The 12889-nt window shown below is 40.9% G+C and overlaps 1 protein-coding gene across 2 annotated transcripts in view; it reads left to right on the plus strand.

The window, feature by feature from the left end:
• Positions 1–3902: 3902 nt before the first annotated feature.
• LOC140202247 (cyclin-dependent kinase-like 4) overlaps positions 3903–12889 on the plus strand; it is a 47247-nt gene continuing 38260 nt past the window's right edge. For both annotated transcript variants that reach the window (XM_072267124.1, XM_072267122.1), the window contains exon 1: positions 3903–4070. In XM_072267124.1, the coding sequence (XP_072123225.1) occupies positions 3903–4070 (168 nt within the window). The remainder of the gene's footprint in view (positions 4071–12889) is intronic.

Below are 12889 nucleotides of genomic sequence, written 5' to 3' on the forward strand. Positions count from 1 at the left end.
TCACAGCAATCCGGAACTTACCCAGGGGCAGGTCAGTAAATCGCATCTTGAATGCATGGTCAGACTGCAGCTCATAAAGTTTTTCCTCTTCTCTCAAAGTCAAGTTCTCAGGCTGAGCAGAAGATTCAGAGAAAGGAGCCCTCACCTAGTCATACTCTTGTGTTGAAAGGAAGGAACAATACTGTTCAACTTTGTTCTGCAGTTCTTCCAGGTGGCTTTCAATAGGACTTGAGACTTTCCAATATCCTTCCTCACTCTCAAGCCCAAGCAGCAGTGGAAACGTTTCAAGATTTCCTTTGGCAAAATTATGTTTCCAAGGATCAGTTTCCTTTTAAATCCAATAATCTTGTCACTTGAAATCAGAACATTTTCTCCAGGGCCTTGCAGAGACTTGTTCAACTGGTTCATATGAAAAATGTCTGCTATGTAGGCTAGTTTCTGCAGCCATTCTTCATCTTCAAAGCACTCAGCAAAATCTGGCCTACTATTTTCTTGAAAGTACTGTTGCAATTCACCTTTCAGCTCAAATACCTTGACGAGAACTCTTCCTCTGCTAAGCCACCGGACTTCTGTATGTAGCAGGAGATTGGTTTGCTCTTTGTCCAGGTTTTCACAGTGTTTGAAACATTCTCTAGTGAACTTGCCTTAAAGCTACTAAATAACTTGCTCCCTGAATCCTTTTACTGACTGTGACTTTATTTTCAAAAGCTTTCATCTGTTTGTATTGAGATTCCAACAGTTGTTTAAAATAATCAACACTTTTACATGTCATATGACTGTAATTTGTAGATAAGAGTCTTTTCAATTTTGCTGGAGCCATTGCTACATTTGTAAGTTGTTTGCCACAGACTACGCACAATGGAGTAGGATAACTTGGATCACCAGTCCATGTACGATCCATTGATAAGTAGCATTCATTGTAAAGACAAACTTTTTTGTGTCCGTTGATGCACTAGTGTAGTGAAGTGACTCCGAAAATTGTAATTCTTCATCATTAACCTTATCAGAATTGTTAGTAGGTCTAGGCCTAGAATCCCCCTCTTCAATTTCACACCTCCTCTTCAATAATTGCCACAGTGGACCGTCTTTGAATGAAAATTTCCCAACAATTTTCTGGGGGAGGTAATTTGGGAGGGAGAGACTAACGTCACAACCTAAGTTGGGTGAGTCCATTCAATGTTCAGAAAACGCACTGTACTCTCCTCAACAGCCTACTGTCCTCCCCTCCTTGCAATACAGCACTCACATCAGCCCTCCCCTCCTTGCAATACAGTGCTTACTGAAATGGACTCAACCAAATAAACACGGTCCTACTGCACACTGCCATACTGGGCTGAGAGACCTCTTTTGAGATTGCGAATGAGGCTGCTCGGTCACTTCCCACCACTGTGAGCGCTGGGTTTGTGCAAAGTTCAAAAAGTGATGTTTAGTTTCTTTAGTTACGATCTCTTGCAGAATCCCTAGCAACCTTTCACAGAACCCTGGTGTAAAGGGAAGTGTTGAAAGGACAGGTGTTGCATCTCCTGTGTTTACATGGGAAGCTGTGGCAAGAAGTCGGTGGGTAGTTCTTCACCTCCACATCTTTCCTAACTAGAGTTTTATAAAGCTGTAACGTAACTTCCTGACTCCTGAAGTCATTTTCTTGACTAAAGAGGAACGCACGACAGATGATTTATTTATCACCCTATCAATCTGTGTAGCCACTATCGGGGAGCTATGAGCTTGGACCCGGCTCATCAGCACTTTAAGGGTCTCACTACTAGCAGTGTACTACAGTATCTCTTTACATTTGATCTGCCTAAGTGCAACAATGCTCTTTGGTAGCTGGTCCAATCAATTGGCTTTCAGCTTCAGGTGTGAACACCTGCAGATTATACCTTCATTCAGATTCATTTATTTATCACATGTACATCAAAACATACAGTGAAATGTGTTGTTTGTGTTAACAACCGGCAAAACCTAAAGATGAGCCGGGGGCAGCACGCAAACGTTGCCACACCCTCTGACACCAACGTAGCGTACGCACAATGCTTGGCAGAACAACACAGAATCCAACAAGAAACAAAACAGCAACAGCAAAACAAGACCTTGTCCTCCTCCACATCCATACACACACCCAGACATTCGGTCCATCTTCTTAACTATAGGCCTCTAGTGGACTCCAAATTCATAAACTGAGGGCTTCGGCCATCAGACTTAGACTTCTGGACTTTGGTCTTTAACCTTTGCCATCGACCCTAGGACCAGCTGATGACGGGACCCTCAGGCTTCAAACGCTGGACTGGCTGACTCATGTACCTAGGGGCTCACTGATCCCCAGGCCTCCTGCTCACACAGACTTCAATCCTGAGGCCTGGAGGATTTGGTGGCTCGGTGGGCCACCAGCCCTTTTTCTCTCTGATCTTTATCCACAGCATTGCCAGCCTGACGCACACAGATGTCCTTCATCATATGACCATGTCACTGGCCTTCAAGCGCAGTGCGGAGGGCTGCAGTCTGGATGTCCCATGTCCACGGAGCTGCCCTTCAGGAATAAAGGGTTAGGCTCTGGCTCTGGCAAAGGGATGCTGTATTTCAGCCAGAGTATTCTACAAGAACAGAGAGGCTCCACCAAGGAGCATATTGCTGCTCCTTAAGAATAGAGAAATGCTATCTATGACCTTGTCTCTCCTCTCCATGAGCAGAGAGATGTCCTGGACTTTAAACACCTCTCCATCTTGAGCAAGTAATTGCTTGGATACATTCCTGAGAGAATACTAAAGAAAGCAGTAATCAGACATCTGTATACTGGGGCAAGAAAACAGCAGTTGCTGGAAATCAGGTACAGAACCATAAAATGCTGGACAGAACCATGGAGCGTCGACCTTCCAAATCAGTGATCTTTCATTAGAAAGGAGGATGCCTGGAGAGAACAAATGGAATGATAGTGATAGGTGCAGACCAAAGTTGACAAGAAAATTTACTTTAAGTACCAGCAGTGGTTCATATTTCTTTCCAATATTGAAGGAGCTATTGGGATATATGCCTCTCTCAGTAGAATCCCATCAGTGCCATTCCCTTATTCATTCATCTGTAAGCTGTTCACTCTCACATGCCAATTAATTAAACTCTGATTCTTCACCACCTGTCTGCAACATAGGGCGGGGGTGGTGGGGGGGGGGGAGGTAACACGATCAGCATGTGAGCAAACCCATGTAGACACCTGGAGAAGCTGTAAGCTCCTCACGGACAGCACCATTGGTGGGCTGCCGAAGCTGTGAGAAAGCATCACTCTACTGGCCCAGAAATAGGAAAGAAACCAAGGAACAATTGGAAACTTCTATTGTCTAATGCTAATAGTTACTATGACCTCCATCATATTCTGTTTTGATCAACAACAGAACCTCCTGACCATCTCTGCATGATTTTATGCATTGAGTTGCTACCACGTGATTAGCTGATTAGATACTTGCATTACTGAGCAGATGTACAGGTATACCTAATACAGTGGCCTCTGAGTGAGCGTACGTACTCTTCCAACAGTGGATGAATTGAAGCCCACAGTGATTTTATATACAAAAAAAAAACTGGAGGAATTTAGCGGGTCAGAAAGCTTCTGTAGAGTCCACTTCCCTCTTTGGATCCTGCCTGACCTGATGAGTTCCTCTGATAGTTTCCTTTTCGTTCCAAATTCCAGCATCTGCAGATTCTGGTTTCTCCAGTGATTTCACATGTTTTCTTTCTATTTGCAGGTAACTGACTCATCTTTGGAAACAATCTGACATGCTTCTGTAGAAAGTATCAGATTTGTTTTTGTGCTGTGCTTTACTTTGCAAGATATGGGTCAATTTAATTTGAATTGCATGTAAAGTTACAGTAACAACAATAATCAAATAACATACCCGAATATTCATTGGAAACAAATGGAAAGGTATGAGAAACTGGTAAAAATTGGTGAAGGATCTTATGGTGCTATATTCAAAAGCAGAAACAAGGATACAGGTCAGACTGTAGCCATCAAGATATCTGTGGAATCAGAAGATGATCCCTTCATAAAGAAGATAGCTGTGAGGGAAATCCGCATATTAAAGGTATGGTTTCAAGTAATGTTTATGGACTTATTCGTTATCATCAAAATATACTTTATCAGTGCAGTTTTTTTCAACAGTTTGTTCAAATAACTGGTGTTGGTTTTGATAAAGAAACTAAAATGCCAAATTGTTACATTCATTTGTATCTTAGATCACTTTACAATACATTTCTACATAATAGAAACATAGAAACATAGAAAATAGGTGCAGGAGTAGGCCATTCGGCCCTTCGAGCCTGCACCGCCATTTATTATGATCATGGCTGATCATCTAACTCAGAACCCCGCCCCAGCCTTCCCTCCATACCCCCTGACCCCCGTAGCCACAAGGGTCACAATGTTTAGTAATCCTATCTTTATCTGCTTCTGTTTCTTATATTTGAACTGTTTAGGGTTGTTGACTAATTTTGCAATTAAAGTAAATAATCTTGTGAATTGTGGTTTGATTGCATTGTGTGAGTCATCCATGGAGTAGTACAGGAGGACATCTAGTAGAGTCACTAACTCAGTGCCAGAGACTTGACTTCAGTCCTGATCTTGTTGCTGTGTTTATGGAGTTTGTATGTTCTCCTTGTGACCAATGGGTTTCCTTTGGAGCACCTACAAACTAAAATGTCAAATTGCTACTGAGGGGAAGAGCACTGTTTCACTGGAAAAGTTAAACCAAGCTTGGGTTAGTGTGACACAAGGAACTGAACAACCTGGGCTGTAAACAAAGCCCTAACCTAAGTAGACAAAGCAACACACACAAAATGCTGGAGGAACTCTGCAGGCTAGGCAGCATTAATGGAAAAGAGTAAACAGTCGATGTTTTGGGCCGAGACCTTTCATCAGGACCTTACGAGCTGAGACCTAAATAGACTAAGTGGGATGAGTGACTTCAAATGTAGAGAAATCAGAAGAAGTTAAAAAGAAGGAGACATGGATGATGATAACCTGACACCATCAGGAATGAATGGTACACTGAAATATAATCACATGCTTCTGTGCACATGGTGGTGTAGCAGTTAAATTATTGGATGCACAATCCAGAGACCCATAAGATATAGGAGCAGAATTAGGCCATTCAGCCCATCGAGTCCGCTTTGCCATTCATCATGGCTGATCCCAGATCCCATTCAACCCCGCACACCTGCCCTCTGACCAGATGTCTTGATGCCCTGACCAATCAAGGAATCTGTCAACTTCCACTTTAACTATACCCATGGACTTGGCCTCCACCGCAGTCTGTGGCAGAGTATTCCCTAGATTCACCATTCTCTAGCTAAAAAAAGCCTCCTTACTTCTGTTCGAAAAGTTTGCCCCTCAATTTTGAGGCTGTGCCCTCTAGTTCTGGATACCCCTACCAGAGGGAACATCCTCTCCACATTCACCTTATCTAGTCCTTTCAACAATTGGAAGATTTCAATGAGATTCCCATGTATTCCCATCAATTCCAGATTAGAGGCCCAAAGCTGCCAGACACTCCTCATATGTTAACACCTTCATTCCCAGAATCATCCTGGTGAACCTCCTCTGGACTCTCTTCAATGACAATACATCCTTTCTGAGATAAAGGGCCAAACCTGTTGACAATACTCCAAGTGCGGCCTGACTAGAGTCTTATAAATCTTTAGCATTATCTCCTTGTTTTTATGCTCTATTCTCCTTGAAATAAGTGCCAACATTTCATTTGCCTTCTTTACCACAAACTGAACCTGTGAATTAACCTTCTGGGAGTCTTGTAAGAGGACTCCTAAGTCCCTTCTGATATTTGAATTTTCTCCCCATTTAGATAATAATCTGCACTATGGTTTGTTTTAGTAAAATGTATTATCATACATTTCCCAACACTCTATTCCATCTGCCACTTTTTGCCCATTCTTCCAATTTGTCTTAGTTCTGCTGCAATCGCATTGCATCCCCATCACTACCTCCCCTTCCACCTGTCTTCGTATCACAAAGCCATCAGTTCCACTGTCTAAATAATTGACAAACAATGTGAAAAGTAGTGGTCCCAATACTGACCCCTGAGGAAAACCACTAGTCATTGGCAGCCAACCAGAAAAGGCCCCCTTTATTCCCACTCGCTGTCTCCTGCCTGTCAGCCATTCTGCTATCCATGCCAGTGTATTTCCTGTAATGCCATAGGATTTTATCTTGTTAAGCAGCATCATGCGTGGCATCTTATCAAATGCCTTCTGAAAATCCAAGTAAATGACATCCACTGCCTCTCCTTTGTCCACCCTGCTTGTTACTTCCTCAAAGAATTGTAACAGATTTGTCAGGCAAGGTTTCCCTTTACAGAAACCATGCTGATTTGACTTATTTTATCATTAGTCTCCAAGTACCCTGAAGTCTCGTCGTTAATAATGGACTCCAATACTTTCTCAACCACTGAGGGTAGGCTAACTCTCCTATAATTTCCTCTCTTTTGTCATCTTCCCTTCTTAAAGAGTGGTGTGACATTTGAAATTTTGCAGTCCTTCAGGACCATGACAGGATCAAGTGATTCTTGAAAGATCATGACCAGTGTATCCATTATCTCTTCAGTAATCCTTATCAGGACACTGGGATGTAGTCCATCTGGTCCAGGTGACTTATCCGCCTTAAGATCTTTCAGTTTGCCTAGCACTTTTTCCTTTGTAATAGCAATGACACTCACTCCTGCTCCCTGACACTCACGGACCACTGGCACACTGCTGGTGTCTTCCACAGTGAAGACTGAAGCAAAGTACTTAAATTCATCTGCCATTTCTTTGTCCCCCATTACTATCTCACCAGCATCATTTTCCAGTGGTCCAATATCAACTCTCACCTCCCTTCTATTCTTTATATAACTGAAAAAACTTTCAGTATTGTGCTTTATATTATCAGCTAGTTTGCCCACATATTTCATGTTTTCCCTGCTTTTAGCTTTTTTAGTTGCCTTTTGTTGGATTTTAAAAGCTTCCCAATCATCCAACTTCCCACTCACTTTGCTACCTTATATGCTCTTTCCTTGGCTTTTATGCAGTCCTTAACTTCCCTAGTCAGCCACGGTTGCCTAGTCCTGCTGTTTGAGAACTTCTTTTTCTGTGGGACATACCTATCCTGCACCTTGTGAACTATTCCCAGAAACTTCAGCCACCTGTTCTGCTGTCATCCCCACCAGTATTTCCCTCCAATCCACCTGGGCAAGCTCCTCTCTCAAGCCTCTGTAATTCCCTTTATTCCATTGTGATGCCGATACATGTGACTTTGGCTTCTCCCTCTCAAACTGCAGTATGAATTCAATCATATGATCACTGCCTCCTAAAGGTTCATTTACATTAAGTTGACTAATAAGATCTGGGTTATTACACAACACCCAATCTAAGATAGCCTTTATGCTAAGTTTGAGCTCAAGCTGCTCTAAAAATCCATCTCGTAGGCATTCAACAAATTCCGTCTCTTGCATTCCAACACCAACCTAATTTTCCCAATCCCCTTGCATATTGAAGTCCCCCATTACAATTGTGTCACTACCCCTATTACATGCCCTTTCCAGCTCCCTTTGCAATCTCTTTTCTTTTTAAATCTTTTTATTAGTTTTCAAAATTATAAACAAAAAAACAATGTTGATACAAAGAGATTGGAATAACCTTATTATTAATAAGCATATACAAAAAAGATTTCAAATAACATAGGTATAATAGACTTCCAAACTCATGATGAAATTAATCATAAAGAAGATAAAGAAATATAAAGAAAAAAAATGTATACAAAGAAACCGCCCCCCCCCAAAAAAAAGAAAAAAAAAGAACTAAATACTAAACCCAAAAAAAAGCAAACTGAACAAAACAGGGCTAGACCAATATCTTGAATCGAACATGTTCAGTAATGTCGTCAACTCCGCTCCTCTGTTCATATATTTTAAATTAATAAAGAAGATTCGGAAAGGTCAAATTATATCATACGAAAATGTTGCATAAAAGGTTTCCAAGTTTCTTCAAATTTGACCGAAGGATCAAAAATATTCTAAATTAAAACTTAATATAGTTTGGGAAAACTATTGGAATGTTGTAGGAGGATTGGTCTCCTTCCAGTTCAATAAAATAGATCTTCTGGCCATTAAAGTAACAAAAGCTATCATCCGACAGGCTGAAGAAGACAAAGATCTATGTTCTACCATTGGCAATCCAAAAGTTGCCATAATAGGATGGGGTATACGAGTTAAAGAAGCTACCTCAGAGCTACCTTACCCTATCTGTCACAAGTAGGGGTTATATGGGAATAAAAACAGGCTAATTTATCTTCAGACATATGAGCTCTGTGCACAACTTTAAATTGTATTAATGTATGTTTAGCACATATAGAGGAAGTACTGACTAATTGAAAAATTTTATCCCATTTTTCTATAGGTAGACAAAGTTGAGGTTCCCTTTCCCATTTATTTTTAATTTTATCAGATATGCCTGGCTGTAATAATGCCCCCATGAACTCCAGGGTCATTAACCAATCATCGTTTTTTAGTTATCCAGAAAACGATGATTGGTTAATGACCCTGGAGTTTATGGGGGCATTGCCTGGGCACCCAACGTGTCGAGTTGCTTCTGAGGACGTGTGTGGCAGCCTTGAGCCAGTACCGAATTTAAGCGAGACCCCGCGCTAGTACGGCCTGGGGAAAGTAGCTGAGGGTGAGACCCTTTTAGTAGACGCTCCGAACTACCACGAGGGAGGGGAGTTGACCCCTGAAGATACCTCAGTGAGAGAGAGGTCGCGACAACTGGACCCTGGCACCGTGGAAGATGTAGACAGCGTGTGTGTGGATTATGCGACGTGGTTTAATGTGCTGGATCTGAGGTGTGGATGCTGCTAGATCCCGAGGAGTGCGGCTGTTGAGCCGAAGACAGCCGTTACTAGTTCTCTAGGATTCTTCCGATCTGAAAAGATGCCCAAGGGCATATCCGGAGCCCCTGCATCCTTCCCGCAGGGCATGAGGAAGACCATGGGGGAAGTGAAGGTGTGTGGAGTTTTGACGTATGTGGATGACCGCCTGGAGCTTGGATTCGCCTGGGGGGGACTATGAGGCGAGGCGAGTGGCTGAGCCCGGGCGACAGAAGCGAAGTGTCAAATGTGGAGGAGTTTTTGGCTGGAGGAGGTTGGTGCAGTGGGAGAAAAATGACCCAACATACCAGTTGAACTTCCTGGTGTTGGAACAGACGGTGGTGGACCTGGGGATGGAAACCCAGGTCGTCAATCTGAATGAGACACCGGGGAGAGAGGGGATTTGCATCTCTGAACTGAGTGCTCAGAAAGGTGAGTGCCGCACTTGTGGGACGACCATTGCAGACTTGGAATTCGCGCTCGTCAACATGGAGAAGGAGCAACAGAATTCCGAGCTGACACTGTGGTAATGTACTGATGAATTAATTCAGCGAGAAGAAACAATGACCCACCTTCGAAGGGATCAGCAGAAACTCAAGACGTCGATCCAGAAAAGATTGGAAGATCTACAAGTTGGGGAAGATCAAGGAAGTGTTCTGACTCAGGCCAACAGAAAACCGAGAGCCCAGGGAGGGGAGTTTGACTACACTCCCGAGGAGGTGAAGAAATGGAGGACAGATCTCGGAAAAGGGAGGCGGACGCTTGTGAGGAACCTGAAGACGACTGTCGACAGTTTAAATGAAGTGAAAAAACTGAAAGTTGACCTGGAAGACGTCATCAGGAAGAAAAAACTGGAGGCTCGTCATCAGGAAGAAAAAACCGGAGGCTGAACATTCTTTAACTGCTGCTTTTCAGGTCTGGGTGGGAGAAGCTGGTGGGGTAACTGCGTCCCAGATGGAGATGGCCAAGAACCCTGAGTCAGAACTGCTGAGGCTGTGGTGAGAGTTGAAGGAGTCCCCGAAGAAGCTGACGTCTCGACTGCAGGAGGCTGAAGGGGTAGCCCCGGCTAAGTGTTTCAGTCTGGAGAAACTTAAACAGCAGCTACTGATCGAGGGAATGAGGAAGAATACAGATTTGAAGGATGATGTGTTGGACATGTGGTACATGCTGCCTTTTGCTAACTTCCCCGTAATTGAGGAAGAGATCTTTGGCCCTTCCCCCACTGAGTCAGGTGTAGTGGGGAGGGCTAGCTGTTGGCAGTCTGAGTTACGGCAGGACGGAGATTAGGAAAAACTTCTTCACTCAGAGAGTGGTGAATCTGTGGAATTCTCTGCCACAGGAAACAGTTGAGGCCAGTTCATTGGCTATATTTAAGAGGGAGTTGAATATGGCCCTTGTGGCCAAAGGGATCAGGGGGTATGGAGGGAAGGCTGGTACAGTGTTCTGAGTTGGATGATCAGCCATGATCATACTGAATGGCGGTGTAGGCTCGAAGGGCCGAATGGCCTACTCCTGCACCTATTTTCTATATTTCTATGTTTCTATGTAATTTCATAATTATATCATAGATAAATGCTATTAATCACTTCTGGAGAGGACTTAAACCTAAAATTTTATCAGTAATATCAGTAGGGTATGAAGTCGGAAAGGTAGGCAACGTAGTATTTAAAACATTTCTTATTTGTAAATATCTAAAAAAATGGGATCTAGGCAAATCAAATTTCTTAGATAACTGTTCAAAAACATGAAACAATTATCCAGAAATAAATCACGAAAACATGTTATACCTTTCGTTTTCCATATCAAAAAGGCTTGGTCCATAATCGAGGGTTGAAAAAAGAAATTAGATATGATAGGACTTGATAACATAAATTTGTTCAAACCAAAAAATTTACGAAATTGAAACCATATTCGCAATGTATGTTTAACTATTGGATTAACCATTTGTTTATTCAATTTAGATAGTACAAAAGGAAGTGAAGTTCCTAAAATGGAAGCTAAAGAGAACCCCTGTACAGAATGGCCTTCAAAGTTTACCCAATGTGGGCCTGGAGTTGTATTCCAATCTTGTGTCCAAAATATTAAATATTGAATATTAATTGCCCAATAATAAATTCTTAGATTAGGCAGTGCTAAACCACCATCTTTCTTAGACTTCTGTAAATATTTTTTACTTAGTCTGGGATTTTTGTTTTGCCATATATAAGAGGAAATTTTAGAATCAATAGTAAGGATTTAGGAATAAAAATTGGTATTGTTTGAAATAAATATAAAAATTTAGGTAAAATAATCATTTTAATAGCATTAATATGGCCAATCAGTGATAGAGACAATGGGGACCACTTAGTAATCAGTTGTTTAACCTGATTAATTAACGGTAAAAGATTGAAATTGAATAGATCCTTATGTCTCTTAGTAATTTTAACTCTCAAATAAATAAAATAGTCAGTAGTCACTCTGAATGGAGAATATCTATAAATGGGAACCTGCATATTTAATGGGAAAAGTTCACTCTTACCTAGGTTCAGTTTATAACCAGAAAAACTAAACTGAGCAAGCAAAGTTAATACTGCTGGAATGGATTTTCCTGGGTTAGAAATATATAATAGTAAATCATCTGCATTACAGTGATAATTTATGAATCTCATTTCTACGGGTGATGCCAAATATATTAGGGGAGTCCCGAATAGCAATAGCTAATGGTTCCAAGGCAATATCGAATAGTAGTGGACTAAGAGGACAACCCTGCCTGGTACCACGGAATAGATGAAGAAGAGGAGATCTTTGATTATTAGTAAATACCGAAGCGAAAGGAGTGAAATATATCAGTTTAATCCAAGACATAAATATCGGGTTAAAATTAAATTTCTCAAGGGTGTTAAATAAATATGTCCATTCAACTCATCAAAAGCTTTCTCAGCGTCCAATGAAATAACACATTCTGGAATTCTGGGTGAAGGAGTATAAACAATATTCATTAATCTCCTAATATTAAAAGAAGAGTAACAATTTTTAAAAAAATTTGAGGTAATACATTCTCCAATCTCCTTGCCAATATTTTAGAAAAATCTTAGAATCCACATTCAGCAAAGATATAGCCCTGTAAGATGCACATTCAGTAGGATCCTTATCTTTTTTGAGAATTGGGGAAATAGAAACTCAATAAAAAGATTGTGGTAATTTACCAATAGATACAGCATCCCTAAAAACTCTACATAGCCAAGGAGTCAGTGTAGTAGAGAAAAATTTAAAAAATTCTACTGTATATCCATCTGGGCCAGGTGCTTTACCTGAGTTCATTGAAAGAATAGCATTTTTTATTTCGTCTATAATAGATACGGCTAGTTTTAAGCATTCATTAGATGAATTAGGTTTATTGAGGAACAAATTAATTTTTTCTTCACAACGAATTCTACAGAAGATATTTCCAGTGGGACATTATGGGATGCTTTTAAAGCATATATTCGTGGACAAATTATTTCATATACTGCTGGATTAAAAAAGCGAACCAATAATGAAATACTTAAACTGGTTGACAAGATTAAAGAAATTGACAAGAAATATTCTATAGCCCCTAATCAGGAGCTTTATAAACAGAGAGTTGAACTTCAAATGGAACATAATCTCTTACTATCATCTTCGATTGAAAGTCAATTAATCAAAACTAAGAGTCAATTCTATACACATGGTGATAAAACTGGGAAACTATTGGCTGATCAATTGAAATCGGCCTTGGTTAAACGACAGATTGTTAAGATTTGTAAACAAGATGACACTTTGGCGGTTGACCATGATGAGATAAATAAATCCTTTCAAGAATTCTATACCTCCCTATATCAATCAGAATTTCCTGATGACTACACTATAATGCATGAATTTTTAAAGAAATTGAATATTCCCTTTGCAATCTCAACCCCACATCTTGGCTATTGTTTGGAGGCCTATATATGATTCTCAAAATGTCTTTTTTACCCTTGCAGTTTCTGAACTCCA

This window comes from Mobula birostris, chromosome 8 (genome assembly GCF_030028105.1).
Source record: "Mobula birostris isolate sMobBir1 chromosome 8, sMobBir1.hap1, whole genome shotgun sequence".
In the NCBI taxonomy this organism is placed as follows: Eukaryota; Metazoa; Chordata; class Chondrichthyes; order Myliobatiformes; family Myliobatidae; genus Mobula; species Mobula birostris.